The sequence below is a fragment of the Cebidichthys violaceus genome, unplaced genomic scaffold (genome assembly GCF_023349555.1).
Source record: "Cebidichthys violaceus isolate CVI_PGR_0920_01 unplaced genomic scaffold, fCebVio1.0.p SCAF_4, whole genome shotgun sequence".
NCBI lineage: Eukaryota > Metazoa > Chordata > Actinopteri > Perciformes > Stichaeidae > Cebidichthys > Cebidichthys violaceus.
In genome coordinates, this window is record NW_027176594.1 from 15498257 (window position 1) to 15520935 (window position 22679).

Consider the following 22679-nt stretch of genomic DNA (forward strand, 5'->3'; position numbering starts at 1 on the left):
GTTAGTACAGCTTCAACAAGAAGTGGCTTTGTGAGCTTTTTCTACACAGTTTTCAGCTCTTTCCTGTCCTCCACTTGTTCCCGCTGACCACCACGCTCTTATCCTGACTGCAAACCTGTCAAATCAAATCACCATCATGTATTTGCTGCAATTTCTCTACTTCTATAAATCACATAGAAATGTACTGTAGCAGAGACACAGTAACAGATGACTCAAACAAAAACAGGTAGAGTGACCTACTTCTGTGAGTAATTAGCCTTAATTATCCCGGCAGTTTTGAACACAACCATTGTATATTAATACGCAATATTTTAATTATGTGCTATAGGAACTATACACCACGTTGTCACCACTGTAACTAATGTCAGCTATTATGTGTGTTGTACAGGATAGTGCAATATAGATGTCTGAAGGGTTCCTCCTGCTGTTTCTATGCAATCACACACACACACACAAACACTAATCGATTGTTACGTATTGCGGTCGCTCCTGTGCTGACCTCCTCAACCATTGTAATAGGGAATCTATTATTGGAAACATAATCCATTAATACAGACCGCTGGCTACCTGCGAACACAAGAGTGCACACACAGAGAAAACACGACGTTGTAGAATAATGTTTTTGAACATATAGTGTGAAAAGTTACTTTTGTTGCTTTGCTACTTGGACACACTGCTGACTCTGCAGGGTTTCTCCCCAGAGAGAAACGGCTCTATAATCCAACATGTCTCTCCTAATTAGACCTATTTCTCCCCCTTATAAATAATGAAGTAGAGATGGGCAGAGCGGAAGAGTTAGAGAGTGGGAAGAGCAAGAGGTAAGGGAGAATGAAAATGAAATTGATTGGAGAATGGAGTGAGCTCGTAGGAAGTGGAGACAGACTAAATAGGATGGTGGTGTGACTGGATCTTGATGAGGGAGGATGAGTATGAAACTGTCTCAAAAAATGTATAGCTCAGTCCAATGAACGGTGGATTTTAGGCGAGGCTCGATGGATTCAGAATGGACAGAGGGAGGAGCTTTTGCCACGAAGCAGTGTACGGTATTTAAAGGATCACTTGTGCGTGTCAAGCTCCTTTACACACAATTAATCACATTAAATTGGCCACAGGGAATCATGGGTAATGAACCCATGAAATTAGTGGGTGGGGTTTGAAAATGGGACACAGATGAGGAGGATATACATTAAATGAATTATAGCTTCAGTAGGAATGCTATCAATTAGTAGAAAGCAATTTATGTTGATTGCTCCTTTTCTTCCCCACATATGATTACCTGTTGCATTCCACACAAATGATCTCCCCTCAGTGTTAACCAATTCAAATGTACGTATATTTGAGCAGCAGATCCACAACCTCAGTTTCAGGAATATTTATCAAATTATTTTAAATGTAATGAAATGGTAGGATTTTTTTTTTTTTTATTGGTATTAAATGTAAATAAAACAAAAAAATAGAATTGTATGTACAACAAGAAAGAGGAAGATATTTAATCCGTGGTATATAAAGTTTCTTTATACGGGAGTATTTTGATTGCCTCTTCATGGCTCTCAACTTGGCGATGGCTTGCGGCTAACAGCGCTAAAAGAGCAAACTAAGGCAACAGTGCTGACAGAGCTAGCGGTGTTTACCGGAGGGGGAACCGTAGGCTGGGTGCTACACCTCCATGACAACGGCGTCAGTTACTGATTGTATGCTTAAATGTTTTTAATGTGGACTTTTTGAAGATTAGCCAGTGAGCTACAAGAGATTCAAGTAAAAATGTAATCAAAACACAAAGTGAACTTAAAATGTTGAACCTATGTAAGTAGATCACCGGCGCTTTCACACAAAAATGTTCAATAATAAATGAGTGCATTTTGTGCAGTTCAGAGATTTAAGATAAATGCTGCAAGCAGTAATTCTCCTCTTCCATTTAGGTTCCTACAACTCAAAGAGGACATTAGGTTAAGTGAAGCATTAGCTGCAGGGGAATCGTTTTGTCACTCAGGATTGTACTCTCTCTGTAAAACTTTGCTGAGCGGATGCTCCTGTAACATCAGCCTTTTTGATCTCCACCCTTGTCAGATATTTGTCGGTAAAGCCTCTTGATATTGCACCACACCGTTGCCAAAAATAAATCTCTTTTGAGGTTCCTCGTAGTTTGTGTGATTTAGAGAACGATACTGTTGAAGCAGAATGATTGCTTGATCTTGAACTTTTTTTTATAGTATAGGACATAACCCATTTGTGTTGGCCCTACAGTATGTTTGCTCATCTTTGTTAATCCGATGTGAAGCCCCGACACAGACAGACACGTCACACTGAATGACTCTTTGGGCGTTTGTTCCCCTGAGACAGTTGCTGAGCTGACAGAAACCTCCGCTCACTGAACCGGGAGCGATATTGTGTTATCATTGGCATGTCCTTCAGTGTTTCTTTCCCTCTTTTCCTGCATGTCTGTCACACTGAATAGCCAAAATCTTAATTGCCATCGGCAGTTAGTGCCACTTTATTGTTGAGCAGAGTGAGTCTAGACATATCGCTGCCATTTCACTGTAATAAAAAATGTCTGTCATTTTGTTTTTCCTTTTGCAGCCCCAACAGGAAAATCACCAGCACTGCTTTTGGAAGGTAAGCCACTCACCTGTGTGTGTGTGTGTGTGTGTGTGTGTGTGTGTGTGTGTGTGTGTGTGTGTGTGTGTGTGTGTGTGTGTGTGTGTGTGTGTGCGTGTGTGTGTACAGGGAAGGTCACTCACTTGTACTCCGTGTGCTTGTGCATTATACAACCGCATGTTTGCTCTATTTATTGACATAGTCGCACAAACACACGGCAAGATTTGTTATCACTCGGCTGCCAGACCATTGTGCCCGAACAGCCGGTTAATTAGTAACCGGTTATTCAGGAAAAAAAACAACCCCACACGACATCTGGATGGAATTAATCTGATCTGGAGTTGATTAAAAACTATAAGACTTTGGACATCAGCTTTTTCTGTGTCAGCCATGTATCCCCCCTTCAAGGCCCGTTGGTCTGTACTGAGTGAAATGTTTTGTGTCCAGGCTTTTGTCCTATTTCCACCGCAGTAACTGAGTTATAGCGACAGAGTGAAAACGGCCTGTCAGACCTGATCTATGTATTCAATATAAGGTTTGGCTCTCACCCCTCGTTCCCGCTACTGTACTCTGTGTCTGGTTTGATTATTTCTTCCACTTTATTGCTCTCTTTATCTGTTCTTCTACTCCAGCTCCTCCCTGTTTCCTCCTTTTCATGCCAGCTGTGGCCCGAGGCGTTTGCGTTTTCGTACGTCCGTACGGTCAATTCTCATAAATGCGATATCTTAGAAACGCCTGGAGGGAATTTTCTTCCAATTTGGCACAAACGTCCACCAGGATTCAAGGTTGATCTGATCAGAATTTGGTAGTGAAAGGTCACTGTGACTTCACAAAACGCCTTTTGGCCATAACTCAAGAATGTACATGCTAATTATGTCTTTTTCACTCAAATGTCTGATAGGATAAAATTATAAAGTGATGACATTTTGGACAGACATGGATGTAAACCGCGACTTGACTAGTTTGGCAGAGACATAGAACCATGAGGCAGTGATTCTACTTTTTAAATGTTTCTCCTCTCCATATTGCTAATCTCAGTAATGGATCAGAAGCTTGCTGCTCTCAGAGAGGGCAGCTGTAGTTACATCACGGCATAAATGGCACGCTTTCAGGCATCTACAACAAGGGGTGTGTATGTGTGTGTGTGTGTGTGTGTGTGTGCGTGCGTGCGTGTGTGTGTGTGTGTGTGTGTGTGTGTGTTTAAATTCAGTTTGCACCAGCATCCCTTCCTGGCACTGTCCTTATAGTCCTATAGCTGTGATGCTATCTCGCAGTATAGGATCACTGCAGAGTAGAGCACACTCACTCTTTCTCACACTCACACACACTCACACACACACACACACACACACACATACACTTATATATATCTGGTGCTCACCTGGATCTATTCGGGGAAGGTTCTTTAAGTGTATGTGTGTCTCTGTGTGTTTGAGCAGGCAGCTGCTTCACAACAGCAACTTGAGCAGCAGTAACGGCAGCACGGAAGACCTTTTCCGAGACAGCATCGACTCCTGTGACATCGACATCAACGAGAAGGTATGATTGCGTTTGTGTCCTTGTGTGTGTGTGTGTGTGTGTGTGTGTGTGTGCGCAGTTTTGTCTGTTCATATGTTGATCTGTGTCAGCGGACATGTATTTAATACCTTCAGCATTCTTAGTGCTCTTGGCACTAAAATCACAGCGTAAAGAGTCGTTCCCGATGGATGCGCGGCTTAAGTTCAGAATGCTTATTCATAGGTTGAGCCCCGTCAGGATTCCTCTTACGTCGGCAAATTCAAGGAACAGGGTTATCATTATTTATCCTTTAAAACCTCTGGAGTTGCACAATGGCTTTTAGGAAGTCAGGGAAGTGTTGTTTTTTTGAGTGATAACTTTCATCACCATCAAAAATCATCTTGAATACCTTAATATAATTAATTACGACAATGGAATTCAGGATTTAGTAAACTGTCTCTGTTTCTCTCAGGTGAGTTCTCTGGAGAAGAAGGTGGCAGAACTGGAGAGCGAGATCCTGATGAACGGAGATCTCAAGTCCAGGCTGAAGCAGGAGAACACGCAAATAGTACACAGGTAGAGTCAGACAACTGGGTCTCGCAAAAAAAGCCACCCTCAGCTCCAGTTGTGATGCTGTTTGGAATCAATTTTGCGTGTTTACCGTCTCAGGGTTCACGAGCTCGAGGAGCAGCTGAAAGACCAGGAGACGCGAGCAGAGCAGAGCGTGCAGGAGGGCCTGAGACGACACCGAGAGTCCTACAGCAAGATGGAGAGAGACAAGAACACGCAGATAGAGCTGCTGACCAACCGGTGAGGAACACACCGATGACCGAGCACACATACATGCATGTTATTACGCAAATGCATGAACCCAGTGTATAGTCTGAGGCAGAGGGTTTTCAGTGTAAAGAGCTGGCCGCTGACACGTGCCCGTCTGTTCTGAGAGAAAGCGGAATGTAAACTGATGTAAGGGGATTTTGTGTTTTTAGAGTGAAGCAGGTGGAGGAGGAGAACAGCGAGATGAGTCTGAGCTTGGGCCGGCTCAAATCACAGACGGAGAAACTGGATGAGGTAAGCCATGTTTACTTTGATCCTGCCTGGGGGGGGGTGGAGTTAGAAGTGAGCTTACCAGACCTCTGTAGGAGTCATGTGCAAATAGTCTGCTGTTATCCATCACTAACGAATCTTATGTTTCATTACTTTTAAGCAATTTAGGCTCTGAAGATCCCATATAAATGACACTTTATGATTGTGTTGACGTTATCCTGTTTGACTCTGCAATTTACATTTTTGCGATATCACCATTCATTTTAATTGGCTATGCTATTGTAAAACACTACAATATCAATATAGACTTATATCAGGTTATGTTAAACTGTAAAACATCTTAAAAGACTTGTGTCGTTATATATACACGTGTCTTACCGTTGTAGATATGTGCGTCTTAGTGGGTTTGCACATTTTAAATGATCGCATGCTGTAAATAGGAACGCCTGTCTCATAAGTGAGTGTATGTTTGCGTGTCCGTTTTGACGCGCACAAAAACAAACTGTCCTTCCTCAGGAGAAGCAAAGGATGACAGACAAGCTGGAGGACACCAGTCTGCGCCTGAGGGACGAGATGGACCTCTACAAGAAAATGATGGACAAACTGAGACAGAACAGGCAGCAGTTCCAGAAAGAAAAGGAAGCCATGCAGGAGGTGGGAGGGACTGTTTTATGCAATCAGACACGGCGTGGGTCGTCGGTTCTGCCGCCTCATACACCTGCAGAACACTGCGTGGACGTTATGTAACATCCTGTCTCTGTGTGCAGCTCATTGAGGACCTGCGCCGCGAGCTGGAGCACTTGCAGCTCTTCAAGCTGGAGGCGGAGAGGACCGGCCGCAGTCGCAGCTCTTCCTCTGGGCTGGCGGACTTCAACAGCAGGACCAGGGAGGTGGAGCTCGAGCACGAGGTCAAGAGGCTCAAGCAGGTACTGACGAAAGGCTGTCTTTGTTAGAGCACAGTCACGGTGATGTGGCGTCGTGCTTTAAGATGCAGAGGTAATCATTTCACATTGATTTTAGAGACTGTGCTGCTGTACGGCTTTAGAAGAGGACTAGACGTGTAGAGACGCAACGTCTCAAAGCATCCTACATGAGTATACCCTCACAGATTGAACGCTGTCTTTTATGTGTCAATACTTGATTTATTTTGAAGTGGGTCTCAATTGTGACACATTTTTGATGAGGTACAGGTTCACTTTAGCTTTTTAAACATACTTTTCCCCATTCAACATGACTGAGCTCGATGCTACTTACTCTAAGTCTCTGACTCTCTGTTAGTCCCTTCAGGCATTTGCAGCTTTGTAATCGCCACGATGAACACTGAACATCTAATCCCCGCATTATTTCTAAGAACAATTATTTCACACACACAGTGGCCAATTTAGAGCCGTTTAACTGTGTCCAATGCACCTGCACAGTGATTCAGATGGGCTTCTTGAGTTAAATTTATCCCTCCAGAACTCTGAAGTTATAATAGTTTCCATTTAACACGATGAATTATTGTTATTCTCCTGGCTGCTAAGTGCATCAAATTGAAGCAGGGTGATATATTATACATATTATCACACATTACCAGCGTGGTTAGGGGCTGCTAACGCTCACGGTCAATCACATTGGCTCCTCACATTCCCTTAAAAGCACCCCAACGTGTTGTACTGCAGAGTACACGTGTTTAGTACATTTTCTCTGCTCTTTTCTCTCTGTAATCCCAGATCCGCTGACATTTCCCTCGAGTTACCTGCCTGCCAGACTTAAATGTCATGTTACTGTTTCCAGTCCTGCAAAGTGCACAGACCTGGTGCAAAGTAAACTTTAGAGACTAGAGTGTTTCTCAGATCAGATCATAAAAGAAGGTGTTAATGCTTCTAGAAGTTGCACAGAAGCCTTTTTTTCCGGCTCATTTTCAAGACAAACCACAGAAGTTACTAAAACCACCAAACCTTGAAGCACATCTATAAGTGGTCATTTAGAAGTGCTGGTTCTTACACTGTGTGTGTCTTATCGGGGACTAAGGTAATAGTCCCCGATAAGACCCCCCCCCCCCCCCCCCCCCCCCCCCCCCGTGGCCTCAGACCAGAAGGGGAATGATAATACTGTCTTTATTCCCGCTTCAATCTGCAGATACTGCTTTCTCTCTCAATATATCTCATCCAGATGTAATGTGAGAGACACTGCCCTGTGACATCCATGAGGATTAGCTCACTATCTTATCCTTGCCTGTGCACCTCTGTAAATGTCTATATGTGTGTGTGTGTGTGTGTGTGTGTGTGTGTGTGTGTGTGTGTGTCCAGGGATTTGTGTCCCAGGACTTTCTCCCCCATGAACTCCAGCACCTGGTGTTGTCTGGGGCTCGGCTCCGTCCTGGTCTGATGGTAAAATTGCTTCTGTGACCTCCCCATTAACCACTAATCACGACGGAGTAGAGCGAACGTGCCCGAGCTGAACCGGGGTCAGTGCTGCAATTCCCTCGCCAGTGGCTCAGGGGAGGAACGAGGGAAAAGCACACTGACTTCTTGTCAGCGCTCAAAGGCAACTTAATCACGGAGCTTTCATAACACGCCAGAAAAGCAAAAAACAAAAGGCAGGGGAGCAGTTTGTGCTGTAACCCGCGTAACCCATGTTATGTCCTGTAGGTGTTGCCGAAATAGATTGCTGTGTTTGCTGCTGGATGAGGCACCTGAAGTGCAGTGTTTTGTCGCGTGGGTTGAGTGAGGCTTGAGTAGCGGCCATTTTTTTTTATCAAAAAGCATCATCGCCGCTGACAAAGCTCACGTGGTCCAGGTACTTATCTCATTCTCTATCTGTGTTCTTTTTTTTTTTTTTTTTTAGGAGAACCAGAAGCTGAGGGAGCAGAACGATGAGCTCAACGGTCAGATCCTCAGCCTCAGTCTGTACGAAGCCAAGACGCTGTTCGCCACGCAGACCAAGGCCCAGTCCCTCGCTGCTGAGATAGAGAACGCCTCCAGAGACCAGGTGAAAGTCAGGGCGGGAGACATACGGGCGTCTTTCATTCTTCAGCAGCTTCTGACTGAGTTACTATTATACACAACCTTAGGGCGGTAATTCTAGTTTAACCCAAAATGCCAAACATTCTCTGGCTCCACCTTTTGTAATGTGAGATTTAGCTGCGTTTCTTTGTTTTGTGTGCTCGAAAACAGATTTTTTTTTTTAAATGTCATAATAGCAGATATTCATCCAGAAAATAGAGTTTAATCACAGCCTTCAGCAGCATTTCTCTATATATAACAATTCATGTACCTGATTATTGCAGGTATACCCATAAAAAGAAATACTTGTATGGAGCCAATAGAAGTCCAAGAGTAAAACTAAGAGACTCTTGTGTATGCAATACGTGTTGGTGAACTGAAATGACAATGTGTTTCACAAACGTCTCTCTTACAGTTGATGGAGGCCCTGAAGGAGCAGGAGGAAATCAACATACGTCTGCGACAGTACATGGACAAAATCATCCTGTCCATCCTGGACCACAACCCCTCCATCCTGGAGATCAAGGGTGAATAGCAGTGACTCAACTGGAATGAGAATCGGGGGGGGGGGGGGGATCATTCCAGTTGTTTGGACAGAACCTGCAACCCGAGTCAGGAACCTGTACAGGAGAGCAGAGGGAACCAGAGCCAGGCCGAGAAACTGGAACATATAAATAAACACGTGTCGCCACCTGCTGTTGGCGGCGGGAAGAGAACCTCTCGAATGGGATTCTGCGCTGAACTAAAGGGAGTTTTATTTCTCAACCAGGGATCGCTCCCTGACTGCAGGTCAATGCTACTGTGACTCTTCTACCCTGCTCTGTTTTTATCCGCTGTCTATTCTGTGAACTGTAGTTACTGTCAACAACTTCTGATCTCATGTGACTAAACAGGTGACTTCTCCACTGGAACATCCTTCGCTAAACACACTTTGAGGATCGACAGAGTCGCCCGATGTAGTACACCGGACACATGCACCTTGGCATGACAACTGGAACAATGTGACAGACCTGTATCCTGGTGTAATACTAGCTGTATTGTCCACAGATACACCGTTTGATAGGATGTCTTAGTAAAATACAGTGAAACCAGACCCTTTAGAGGCATGAAGGCAGACCAGACCAGTGGCGCCTGATCTGTAAGCTGCCCGTCTCTTCTCCCCTGTCACGTAGGCGTTCTCTGAAGAACGCATGTTGACATTTAATTCGGACCGGCGCGTTTTAAGAGAGGATAGAGAAAAGTGTCAGAAGTGGTCAGAGGGAGAAAACAATAAGAGCCCCTACGACGACGAGGGAAGCGGAGGATGTGGGGCGCCAGGCGGTGGGCCGCACATGCAAGCGAAGAAGGGTTTTAAGTGAAGTCGTGATGGTTAATTGAAGGTGAATTTGTCTTTGTTAATTCTTGAGAACATGTCTTCCAGTGAGCAGTGTCAATCAGTCCGATAGTGAATCTTTTTCACCGTGAAGTGGCCCTTTTTAGAGCGTCACTTTAAGGAGCAGAAGCTGCGACCGAGGAGTGTCTTTGAACCGTAACTTCCATGGCTGCTATTTGCTAGCAATGCATTGGCTTTGGGGTGAAAACATATGAAAAGTACATCGTTGCTAGCAGTAGACCCGATGACGTTGCACAGAAATGTAAGGATATGAATGTACAGGGTGTGTGGTGACTGGTGGCCGTTGTCACACGGGTCACCGAATCAACTCTCCACGCTCAGTGAAATCAACTCAGATATTGTACGTGAGCAGCACAGGAGACTCACTTTTTGGTACAAACAAACTGGAATTGGCAATCTCATTGAAGCCTACAGGTTGCAGATTGTTTTTAAAAGCCCTCTGAAACTCTCTTGATACTGTAAATATCATGAATGTACAACTGGATATTTCACTTTCTGTGAGGCCGAAAACGGCCTTTTGACTTGTGAGTCACTGTAATGGTTCTAAGATACGTCGTAACACACAGGTACGGTATTCGGTACTGTAATGAAGAGGGCATCGTTCATGGGAAGGGAAACAATTACAATCTGCTGTATTATGTAATTATTAAACTTGAGTTTTGCTTCCTTGCACAAAAAAAAAGTTTCCTTTTGCATGGTTCACCCTTTTCTTCTGTCTGTGCCTTTTTGAGGACATTTTTCAAGACGACGTCGCTATAGATTCACTTAGTTTTTTCCAAGGTACGTTCTATGTCTACGTCTGACATATTTCCTTGACTTGTAAATGTTGTAATTATATAGTGATACTTTGTATTCATGTGCCACTCACCACTCTTTTTTCAGATTGATACTATATAAACTATTTTCTACAGTTTTATCAAGAAGGAACCGGCGTGTTGCTTTTCGGTTTCCTATTAGAAAAGCGGTACAGCACAGCGCTTTGTATGGCGCGCAGGCCAGGTTAGCGTCTTGGGAATATTTTGTCAATGTGATGATTTTATAATGCAGTCCAGAATGTCATGTTTCAGGTCTCAGTTCTTTGTTAGTCCCTGGTAAGTCAATTGCTTTTCAATCTGCTTTAAAATGGCTTTTATATGGTTGTAAACTGTCTTCCTAACTTAAACAAATGGTGAGCATTATGAGCAATATTAACTTATTTACCAATACCTGCTGATTTGTGTCTTGTTTTGCTTCACAAATCTTTTTACTCTATAGCTGCTCATACCATATCTAGATTAAAAAAAAAAATAAGCAGTACATTAAGCTGTACAATTTGCCACAAACCCTTTTTTTGTAGCGCTTACATTTTTAATTATTAGGGCTATCTAATGCGATGTAGTCACTGTAAACAGCAATAAAAATGGCTTTGGCAGTGAGGCTGTCTCATGAAATTTCTTGTTTTATATTACGTTTATGTCTCCATATTTCCATTTGTATCATTTCTAAAACAAAAAATTCCTTGTTCTCCACTGACAGTGTATGCTGCTGATTGTGTTGTGCATCCTGAGCTGTAAATAAAAACATTTTCAGCTGACATTAAGATTGTTATCCAGGTATCTGATCTCAGAATTTACAATCACTTGTTTATTGAAAGCTGGTTGCATCAGATATATATTTAAACATCCGAAGAAGCAACACGACGGGAGTTGAATGACATTTTAAGGGAGGGATGGATTTATCTTGGTATCTATAGTATTCAGCCAAAGAAAAACATATGAACAGCAGAACAAAGTATGTACCCCAATATTACACCCACGTGTGATTGGTGCCAAGCTTAAACCCAGTCTAAAATTGTTATTTGATATCAAAATCTGTTTATTCCTTTGTCTAATTATTAGGAAAATAGAAGAAAAAAATATTTCAGCTTGTTGCTACTTCACAGATGATGCTGTAAAGGAAAACAAATGCTATACATTTCATAGATATGTATATTTTTGATGTGGCGCAAATTTGAGTGTTAGTAAGAGCTGATGGGGAGCAGAGAAGTGTTCATTCATTGTTTGAGACGTTCCTTTTTCTGCCGCAAGGGGTCGCTGTTTGACCAACAACGTCCCGGAAAAAGCGAACTTGTCACTGCCATCGTCCTCTGCTAAGGAACTAACAAACTAACTCAACTGTATAACCGAATAACCGTTTAAGCCTACAGGGGCTGGGATTGGGATACTGGAACCAGATTGTAGGTTATCTTTTAAACATTTTAAAATGACTCTACAAACCCAACTCTGCAAATACTACATGGTTTTCTGGAGACACCTATCGGCGTATCGTTTCCCTCGTCCCATTCCCGCACCGTGCGCCACACCGGGGAGGTTTGCCTCAGGCTACAACACAGGTAAGAGGTAGCTACAGTTAGGGTTTAACGCTGCTTACATTATGGGATTGGCTTCACATTAAAAGCTTAACTGGGAAGTTCCCGTAGCTGTATTTTGTTAGCTGGATCGTTGCGCGCCCCCCCCCCCCCCCCCACATGCTGAGGACGGTAACTGTCAACAGCCGACAAGACGATAGCGGTCAATCACAAGGCTAAGTTAGCTAATGAGTTAGCTTGCTACAGGTAGCTAGCTTTGAGTCAACAGGTAACGTTACAGAGCCAAAGTAACGTAAGCTAGCTAGCTTAAAATGTTTCTGAAAGGAGCTGCTATCTTTGACGAAGCGTTTAAAACGATGGTGTGAAAAATTAAATTAACATCTTGGGAGTAGCGTTAAACATTACCGAGTGTATGAGCTAGATTGATTTTAAAGGGAGCATGGATTACTCACGTTTTGTTGTATCAAACTGAAGTTTTCAAGGAATTACTAAAGCAAATCCAGCGCCAGTAGAGGGGGAAAAGACAATATAAACTTAATGTAAGATTAAATCAATAACTTTTACAGGCGATTCATTTAGGGGGATTAATACTGTAGTCATACAATGCCTCAGGGCCAGCTTCACAATTATGTCAATTTATAAACGTACATATCCTAATTCACACCAAAAAAATAAAGATATGTGTATCAGACTTATTTTTGTAAAAAAGAGGTAGCTAATTTGCAAAAGCTGTAAAAAAAAAAAAAAAAAGAAAGAAGAAAAAGGCCCAAATTTAAAAAGAAATCCAAGCCGTGGGGATATTCTTAAGTGCAAGCCATCAAACATTCATGGTGGAGCAGAAAATGAATTTTGCTTCCATGACCCCTGGACGTCCAACATTAATCCTCCCACTGCTCTTCTCTGTAGCTTTTCAAGGCCATCCGTTTTATTATTTTGTCATTTTTCAGGGTCAGGGGTATCACCAAAGTCATTAGGATTCATCCTCTGGGGATCATGAATGTACCAAATTCCTTGCCAATGCATCCAATAGTTACCAAATGTAATATTTCCACGAATATCTAAAACAGTTTTAAAATGTTCAATATTAATTCATTTGAGGGTGGGTTTTTGATTATTGTCGAGTTGTATTTTTTTTTCATCCTTTCCCCTGACATCAAACACTTTGTGCATTTATTACAGGTGTCGCGATGCCTCATAACGGTATGAACTATGATGGTAGAAGAGGAGGAACGCGTCACAGCACCTGCAGAGCCAACGATCAGGTCCCGGGCACGGGTGTGGTTAATGGAGCCGGTGCTCACAATGGCTGGCCGGCCGGCACGGTGAAAGGTGCCAAACCACCGTGCGTGGTTAATGGTGACGTTAACCATTGGTACAAAGGCACGAGCACAAAGGCAGCGCCCCCAAGAACACTCGGGAAACAGAGAGGCAAAGCTTCAGCCGTCACTGAGGCCTCAGCAGCTGGCGGGGTCCGCAGTGCGGCCAGTCCTGGTGGAATCTCTGTGAAGGGGGACGCTGCTGCATCGCCCTGTAGTTCTGAACGAATCACACCACAAATCATCCTGTCAGCAACGGCCAAGAACCAGAGGAGAAGGGAGAGATTCAAACCTAAGAGGTACGCCACCCACCTTTTTGAATACATCGTTCAGGCGTGGATGCTCACACCTGTCAGTCGAATCTCCCCTATATGACTTGAACGACGGCCGTTAGTTGTTAGTTGAAGGAAGGCTGGTGTAGACGATTGGATCGGTTACAATGGAGATGCATCTGTTCCGTCAGACGGGTGATGTAAAAATGTGACCGCAAACAGGGATACGAAGAATGCAACCTCACCGTTTTTTTGGGGTTGATTTCTACTTACTTAAAGGGACAGTTCCCCCCAAAATCAGAAATACACATTTTTCCTCTTACCTGTAGGGCTGTTTATCAATCTAGATAGTTTTGTTGTGTGAGTTGCTTAGTTTGGCTCACAACAAGGTCTCTGGATTATCTTGAGTTGAGTTTTTCAAATGTATTGTTTTGCCGCTTTAAGTGCCATATAGTTCCACTTTATTTGAGAGAAGGCAGACATCTCTACGACCGATATCTCCAAAACCCGGCAACTCCCACCAAAATAATCTAGACTGATAAACAGCACTACAGGTAAGACAAAAAAAATATGTATTTTAGATTTTAATATGATACACATACAGTCACACACAGCATTAGATCATCAAAAATCATATATGTAAAAACAAAAATGTGTCTAATTTCCCTTGGTGGCTTTTCTAGAAACACGGCAGTCTGTCTAAAGGAGCCTCCGCTCCCACTGATGCCACCGCGAGAGGAGGAGGACTGGGAAAAGGAGATCATGGAGGTCACACTGACTGACTGGGATAAGAACTGCTACGGCGTCGAACCCTACGGTAAAGAGAAAACTTCTAAATATTACAATTTCTGCCTCCACAGCACTGCATGTACACCATATGCTGATGCCACAAAATGTCTTTCATTCATATACTCGTTAGTATATACACACACAGTCACCTGTTATGTTGATGTCTTTCTTCTTTCCTTCAATAATGACTATGAGACAAAAACATAATTCAGACACAAAATGTACATTTGTAATAGTTTCGGCCCCAAAACAATAATAATGAATTGATTTTAAAACTTCCGTTTAGTCTGTGTACCCAAAGTGGAACCACTGCAGATGTTTGACTGGTCTTCTGTGCCCTCCTCCAGGTCCACAAGATGTGATCCACTTTTCTTTGCGGAATTTGACGCTTCAGCAAACAGACACCGTCAACCCGCCGGTGACGGCCGGTTACAGCCCGGCCGTGCACCACCGGTTCCCCGTCCAGTGGCGCTGCTACAGCACCCCCACCGAGCGAGACCAGTTCGCGGACGCCGACGAGTAAGCCAGACGTACTGTCGTGTGAGAGGTTTGGTAGAAATTGGTGTTCGCGTGCGCAGAAAAAGAAGCCGAGGAGTTCCTCTGTGAATCTAGTTCGCCCGCGTCGGCATTGTACAGATTTGGGGATCCTGCTTAGAATATTTGTTTGGTCAGGATCCGTCTTATTTTACCTCATTTGAATCACTAGTGGACGGAAATTAAATGTTCTCTTTTAGGTTAGCGTCAATGCAAAGCTTCAAAATCAAATAATTATGCTGTCGTTAGGTTTTGCAGAGTGGCACTTAGTTCAGGTTGTTTTTTTTAAATGTAGCTTTTATTTTATGTTTTATATTCAGATTTTATATTGCAACATATTCATTTGTTAGGCTGTTGTGATCTTAAGGAATGATTTTAGATAGACTGCCATACGTTGCTGTTGTACCACTTCAGTGACTGTTGTTGCTGAAGAGGGTCATGCATGCACTGTTCTTCACAGGTCTTCATCATTTTCGCTAGAATTCCAAGAACTGAAGTAATAGTTTTTTATGTACATGTTTTTCCTGTGTTTTAAAACGCCTGAAGAAGGAACACTGTTTTCATAGTTGGTTATCAATTCTATTGTTTATCAAATTTGCACGTTCACAACAAGTACATGAAGCGACAATTTTAATTTGGGGACAACAAAAAATCGTGATCTGACCTTCCAGACTTCCATTTTTTCACAACCGCAATAAATCAAATTTTCCTTCTACCTTTTTTTTTTTTTTTCTTTTGTGGTCAAAGTGTGCATGTTTATCTCCACTAGTCACTCCGCCGCAGAGTTTAAAGGCTTTTCATTTGGTGGTCCATTTTAGAAGCGATGACGGCTTTTGGCCACTAGATGGGAGAGCTGCTGTGAGATGAAGCTTCCTCTCAGTTATTCCACACACCTTTTGGGAGTTCATTCCCAAGGACTTGGGAGACACAAGCACCCACTTGCACGGCTGTTCAACCCCCCCCCCCCTGTCTGTGTTTCATTCACAATGCAGCTGAAGATGGCGTTGCAGAGAAACTGTTGCTAGACTGATTAATGTCATCTAATGGCGCTAAATCATTCATGTCCACAGACGCCATGTCAATAATAGATTGAGGTCACAATCTCCAGTCGTGAGCTCTGATGAGACTTTGTAGTTGGATTCTTAAAAAAGTAGAGCACTGGGGTTAATTCTTATTTATTTTTTTCCCTTCAAAAGTATACAGCATCAGATCATTCAGTATCAAAGAGATGAAGCAGCTTTTGATGTTCCCCCAGCCATCTATGCAAAGCTCATTGATGATGTGAGGGGCCAATGTGACTGGAGGAGTGGTGGTGATGGTGATGGTGATGGGAGAAGATGATGTCGTACTTTTCTGGTGTTTGCCGACACTTCCGATGGGGATTGAATGGTCGCTGAGCACTTAAGCCCCGTTAGCCCGTCCACCCCCTGAGCATTTTGGTAGTTTACAAAATGGATGGAGGAATCAGACCGTGAATGTTGTTGTCTGTTGTGAAGCATTAGTTTCCAGGACGCCGACCGTCTTCTTTAATTTACCCCACCGATGATCATTCTTTGCGAAGTCGGCTCGCTCTGAAGTGAAAAAGATTCACTCCGAAGCAGAATTCACATGTGCTATTTGTTTGATCGGTTTAATAAACATTAGTGAGCACAAAGAACTCTCTCTCAAACCCAAACCCAGTGTTACACCAATGCTGTCTCCACAACCATGTGACCTTAATGCTTTTCACTCGCAAAAAAAAAAAAAAAAAAGCTACTCTAATTTAAAAGTCCCCTCAATACGAGGATTCTTTTCACAGAACCCATCTGTTATTCATTGTCATTGCAGCAGCTCACATTTAGCTTTTTTTTTGTGAGGGACTAAACTGGCATCATTTAAACAAAAAAAAAGAAAAAGTGATTTGACTTTAGGGTAGATTCCCCCTGGAATTGCTGCAGTAGCTGTGCTGGTCTTGCATTATGATGTTGGTGTCTGATTTGCATTGTTAAGAACTAGCGTGTTGTAATCCTGATGAGTGATTAATGCCCCGATGCGTCTCGATGGACCCATTTTTCCACATCCTGCTCTCCCTCCCACGTCCACACTGCTGTGTTACTGTGTGGGTCTAGTTCAGCTCCTTGCTTGTGCATCAGTACATTATTAGAGTATTGGTAATACACTGACCACACACAGTGTTTTATTGTATTGATTGCCAGATAGACTTTGGGGATAAGTTACACCCCCCCTCCCTGCTGAGATGACTTTGGGAAATCATCTCCAGGCCCTTTTTCTTTTTCTTTTTAGTGCCACATTTCTCAGATGTGACTCACCACCAGCAGCACCAGTTATTTCCTCTGGTTCCAGCGTGGCCAGTCATCTAGCATTCAGCGTCTTCATTGATCTGCCAACATAATGGTTTGTTAGCCTGGCTCAGGAAGACACCCAGGAGGAGGAAGGAGAGAAGAAGGAGGAGGGCTGTGGTCAGTTTAACCTCCGGCAGCTGACCAAGGCAAACGCGCTTTTCTAAACCCGCAGTCGCAAACCGCTCATCCTTCCTGCGCTTCCACGTGGAGGCTGCAGCCGAACGCTCGGCCTCGTTGTGCACGTGATGACTGCAGGTCAACTCTCATGGAACAGAACCAACAGTGTAGTATTGTCTGACATCGAAATAGTATTAGAAACGCATCAGCGAGCCACACACCCGTGCAGTCTGACTAAAGAGCCGTCCTGCCACCATGAAGTCACCAGAGAACCAGATGAATATCTATCCGCCGCTTAAAATAGTCCCCAACAAATTGACTGTTATCTCCTGTTTGAGTAGCGTTTGCTAAAAACTACAGTGCCCAGCTGTATTCTGATCCTTTTCATGTCTCCAGCGACAGCCGTGGCCGGAGGTATTACGTGTCTGTCCGTCCGGTTCATTTATGTGAACGCGATATCTCAGAAAAGCCTGGAGGAAACTTCTACAAATTTGGAACAAATGTCCACTTTGACTCAAAGTGGAACTGATTAGAATTTGGTGGTCACTGTGAACTCACAAAAATACGTTTGTCCACAGCGTAAGAATTGATATGCTAATTTCATTGTCTAATGGGGTAAAAGTGATGACATTTACGACAGAAATGGATTGAAACTGCAACTTGACTGAGGTGGTAATTCAAGTTGTAGCAATTAATCTATATACCCTGTTTTATAATATATTATATTAATAACAAAAATTCAGTTGGAAGCGATGGTCATCTGGGCAGAGTGCCACAGTCGGGGAACCAGGAAGTATTGCGAGATGTACCAACACATTGTTGGTTTTGGTCTTTTCCTGGGATTTGCTGACACAAAATACAAACAAACATAGAAAATCAATAATGGACATTGTTGAATATTGACTTTCTGTGAATGCGATTCAAACATGTTATCAGATTTGAGCTTGGGAATCCCAAACTTGTGTATGGGTACGATTACTCTACTCGTGGTATTTAATAATTTGATGTCCTCCTAACCCAAAGGGCTGTATAGATGCCGGATGCAATTATGTCATCAAATCCTGTGTTCCTTCACATTCTTCCAAACAAACAACCAGTAATGTGTTTCTTCCGCCTCCTTTTAATGACCCCCTGCAGAGCTTGATAAATTGCACATCCAGTTCAGACGAGTTCAGTCGGGCGCTTAGCGCCGTTTCTCCTCTGTGACTCACCTCCAGTCACGTTTTTTTAATTTTTTTTTCATTTGTGTTTTATCCCGTTCCTTCTCACGATTGATCTTGTAACCGTACGTTGGCAAGTACAGGAAGTTGCCTGCGGTTAGCTAACCAAGGCCAGAGCTAACCAGTACGAAAACATAAATAAATTGGCTGTTTTTGGAGGCTCTGGGATTCTGGTAAACTGGAACAATTATCTGCAGTCCACTAGTGAAAATTGGTAAAAGATGGAAACTACGAGGCCCTTTTGGAAAACTTCCTTCAGTCAGGCTACATCCGTGCCAGCGCCTATTTAATTTGGCGGCGTTAAATTTAATGACTCCCTGGCACTTGAAAATCTCCTAAGCTTTCTGGAAATGGTGGATGGTATTTCATGGTTTGTTTGTAGGCTGTGAGGATGTGAACACGTTGATTTCCATAAAGCCAATTGTATTGCACCAGAAGAAGAAGAGGGTTTGCGGTTTCCTGTCATTGTGACTTGACCCAGTAGGAAGACGGCCAGGCTTTAGGGATCTGGGGGATAGACCATCCAAAAAAAGAAAGAAATGCACATCGCAATAGCTGGCAGCCGAGCCTGTAAAGGTTCCAGCAGCCTGGTGACACAAGCACACGGTTTCTTAACTTTGCGATGAAACAAAACCCCCCCAAAAAAGTGCTGCAATGCTTCTGACTTTTCTTCCAAGTAGGTTGTTTTACTCACCGAATCATCTGCAGGCGTTTAAAGTTGATCCAGTGTCTTGGTATTTATAATTCAGATTTAGGTGCACTGTAATTAAGTCTTAGCGTATTTACTGTTTCTGGGTGGATTGCTGCGAAAGAAGCTGTTGCCACATCTGTCGAGCAGAGGAAGGGCAACAGATTTTTTGCTGAGTCAGAGTGATTGGAATCAGAGGGCGTTGGGCCTGGAGTGAAATCTTCACCATATGGTGAAACTGGAGCACTGCACCAGCGCTGAAAGCCTGGATCTAGTCAATTCACTTCCTCAGTGTCGCTGTAATACTGCTCTATATTACATTCTTGTTGTAACACGGTGGTTTCTATTAGGGCACAGTTGAGGAAATACATATGTTTGAATGCATTTCCTCCTGACTTCAATTACTGCAGCATATTTCAAGCTTTGGGGAATGACGGTCCAGGTTGTGGACACTCACGACTGTGTGAAATATTACGAGGTCAGATGGAGAAGATTGTGCCATCCTTAAATGTGTTACCACTCATTAACACAGACATTTCTACAGGGAATTTAAAGTGGAAAAGAGGAAACTGCCAGGATCATTTTCTCCTTTTTACAAAGGAACTAGGTTTGATTTATACAACCTGAGATTAGTTTTACTCTTATTTAGACTTGTTCATGTTGTCGTCATGGCCTTCGTTGTAACATAAGAGTAATATTTTCATTTTAAATGGACTGCACTTACTCCTAGAGGTCTTAGTATAGGAGGCCACTGTGTCAATTCATAGTCCATTAAGTCTACACTTTGTATTTCTTAAAGAATTAAGAAATATATTTTTTGGACGTTGAAAGATTATTCTCGATTTGTTGCTTTAATAGTCAGTCACCTTACACCAAACCTATCCAGTGCTGAACGTCATTACTTTTATTCTAAATGAATCTGACAGGGATTTTCTTCTATAATCCACTTGTTATGGTTTATAATATGTCTATAAATTGTGAAAAGTTACCGTTACAGTTCCCTTATACCCAAAAAACTGTTCAAAACCCAAAGATGTTAATTTTGCTCCGACAAAACCAGCAAATATTAACATTTAAGAACTTTTTTTTCTGGTTTAATTGATTAATCGCCTAAACATTTATGCTCTGTGTAGTAGTTCAAGTGTTGAACTTAAATTTCCCACTAACATATGTGGAGTCGAACCCAAAGTGACCTTAACGCTTACACCATTCCTCTCACGTCGTCACCTGAAGCCTTGCTTCAGGTTTTAGGAGGAGGAGGTGGCTTTTTGATCGTCGTCGGTAATTAAAGGGTTATCCGTCTCCATGCGGGGCATCATTCGGCGCTTGCAGTACCGCGCCAGGCCCAGACGGAGGCGGTGTTCGTCAGCCGTGCGGCTCTGTGACCCTCTGGCCTTGTTGGGATGCTGGGCTCGTAGCACTGGGCTGGCTGCCACGCACCGGCCTGTGACGACCTGCTCGTCTGGCTGCTCTGCCTACCTGTCCGCCACCTACTTGCTTGCCTATATATCCACCTCCCTACCTGTTGGGCAGTCTCTTACTGACAACCTGTCTGTCTGTCTTGTCAAGTGTCTCAGTGCTGCCTCTCTGGACGTCTCCCGTCCAGTAGCTTTTATAGATATATTTATATATATATATATATATATTTATTGCTGCAGTAGCTGCCTCGCTGTCGGTCTCTCCCCCTCCTTCGGTCCTCTTTTGTCATCCTGTCTGGCTGTCTGGCTTCCCAGCTGGAGGGATGTCTGGATAGGTGCTGGATAACAAGGACCCCGCAGACCCACCACGCAAATACAAGAACAGAGGCGGGAGGGAGGGTGAGAGAAAGGAGGGAGGAGGAGGAGGAGACAGCGGCAGTGACGGATGAAAGGAGAGATAAATGGAGGAGAAAAAAAAAAGAAAGGAGGAGAGATATAGGGAGGGAGCGAATACAGTGAGAGAGAAAAGGGTGAGAGGCAGGGAAGGAAGGAACACGAGTGAATGAATGTGGAGAGGGAGACGACGGAAGGGAGGATGAAGCCGATGGATAGGCTGGGAGAGCGGAGTGAGTGAAAGACGTATTTACACTCCGCTGCTGTTCCTTTTTTCATCGAAATACCATGCAGACGCACCTTAGTCTGAGGAGCAGAACTGTGACTCTACGGGGACTTAATATGCATAAAAACACACTCGATCTCTCACACCTTCTCATATGCACACACCCACACAGGCAGGCATGTAGTGTCAGACTGCTGGGGTCTCTCTGCACACAGCCGTTGTGATGAGACCTGCATGTGAATTACAGACGAGACCCGTCTAGTGTGAAGTGCTGCAGTCGAGACTTACAGATTTACAACTCGTTTGTATGAAACGTAGCTCATCGGGCAACCTGTCTCTTTCTGCGCACTATTTCAAATGAATATTTGGAACCTCAATGGGCATGAAATAAAGCTATGTGTCGGAGTTAAGTATTGAGTTATGCAGGGCTGAAATAATTAGTCAAATGAATCAGTTAGTCATGCAACGTACAATTATTTGCAAACGGTTTTGATGATGGATTATTCTCTGGTTCTCAGCTTCTTCAATGTGACATTTTACAGGCAATAGACAAGTGATCGTTACTCCGAAAAGAGTGGATTCATCGGTAATGAAAAGGATTGTTAGTTTAGCTCGAGAAAATAGGCTTTGTGGCAAACACACGTTTGTGATACTTACATTTGAGTGCCGATAGCGAGTACCAATATTAATACTTAACGATATCAATGCAGTTCGAACAGTAACTATGAAAACCTACTGGTATCCCTTTCTGTGCATCCCTAAACGGTTTTTACTTGTTAGCAGCTGCCTTTTTTTTAAGATGCATAAATGTTTTCAAATTTCACCAGAAGATTGTCTTCTGACGTGTGTTTCATCGTAGAACACGACTTTAGAGCCTCATGCCGACTCATCTATGCGTGATACAGCCAACTGACTCTCCAATACACAGTATAACTGACTCGGAAGAAGCGAAAACAGGTGGTATTCATCATTAAAAATGTCCAACTCACATATTTAGCTAAACTCCCTCTGCCTTTTAGCCACAGTGGACTGATTGCTCATAGCATAATAGCTATCTGCTGAGTTTGTAATTCTATGCGTACGAAAGAGCTGGAAAGGAAAAGAGGGATGAGGGGGGGATATATCAGCCTCTCTGTGTGTCTTTGATCAGCAGGGCTGTACCCAGAATCCTCATTCTCCACATTGCTCCGTGGAGAGATAAGAGGAGTTGATGCTCGCTAGCTTACACCTCCCACGCCGGTCTCTACAGTACACAAACACACACGCTGGCACCGTGCACGCCATACTTCACCCAGGAATCTGCCCTTTTAAAGATGAATTACATTCACTTTCCTGTCTGCCTGCCTCTCCCTTTATCGCTCTCTCTCTCTCTCACACACACACACACACACACACACACACACACACACACACACACACACACACACACACACTCTCTACGAACTGAACATGCGAATACATGACCAAGTCCAAGGGTCCTCAGCTCTCCTGCCATCCA

General features: G+C 43.4%; 2 protein-coding genes across 5 annotated transcripts in view; both read left to right on the forward strand.

Moving 5' to 3' along the window:
• Window positions 1-10934, forward strand: part of rab11fip4b (RAB11 family interacting protein 4 (class II) b) — a 52765-nt gene extending 41831 nt beyond the window's left edge. For 3 of the 4 annotated variants that reach the window (XM_068726737.1, XM_068726739.1, XM_068726740.1), the window contains 10 exons: window positions 2578-2613; window positions 4035-4134; window positions 4565-4668; window positions 4762-4902; window positions 5082-5163; window positions 5656-5793; window positions 5907-6065; window positions 7431-7511; window positions 7969-8112; window positions 8542-10934. In XM_068726737.1, coding sequence (XP_068582838.1) covers window positions 2578-2613; window positions 4035-4134; window positions 4565-4668; window positions 4762-4902; window positions 5082-5163; window positions 5656-5793; window positions 5907-6065; window positions 7431-7511; window positions 7969-8112; window positions 8542-8661 — 1105 coding nt within the window. In that variant the 3' untranslated portion in view covers window positions 8662-10934. The remainder of the gene's footprint in view (window positions 1-2577; window positions 2614-4034; window positions 4135-4564; window positions 4669-4761; window positions 4903-5081; window positions 5164-5655; window positions 5794-5906; window positions 6066-7430; window positions 7512-7968; window positions 8113-8541) is intronic. The other variant, XM_068726738.1, reaches the window with a different exon arrangement.
• Window positions 10935-11669: 735 nt separating this feature from the next.
• LOC137885176 (uncharacterized) lies at window positions 11670-14766 on the forward strand. The gene is made up of 4 exons (XM_068727333.1): window positions 11670-11890; window positions 13046-13481; window positions 14138-14271; window positions 14591-14766. The coding sequence occupies exons 1-4, from the start codon at window positions 11761-11763 to the stop codon at window positions 14764-14766; spliced, it is 876 nt and encodes a 291-aa protein (XP_068583434.1). The 5' UTR covers window positions 11670-11760.
• Window positions 14767-22679: the final 7913 nt, after the last annotated feature.

Excerpts from the sequence above, each read along its gene's own strand:
- LOC137885176 (XM_068727333.1), top strand. The coding sequence starts at position 11,761 with ATGACTCTACAAACCCAACTCTGCAAATACTACATGGTTTTCTGGAGA. Across the intron at positions 11,891-13,045 it reads TGCCTCAGGCTACAACACAG|GTGTCGCGATGCCTCATAAC; the intron begins GTAAGAGGTAGC and ends CATTTATTACAG. Across the intron at positions 14,272-14,590 it reads CTACGGCGTCGAACCCTACG|GTCCACAAGATGTGATCCAC; the intron begins GTAAAGAGAAAA and ends GCCCTCCTCCAG.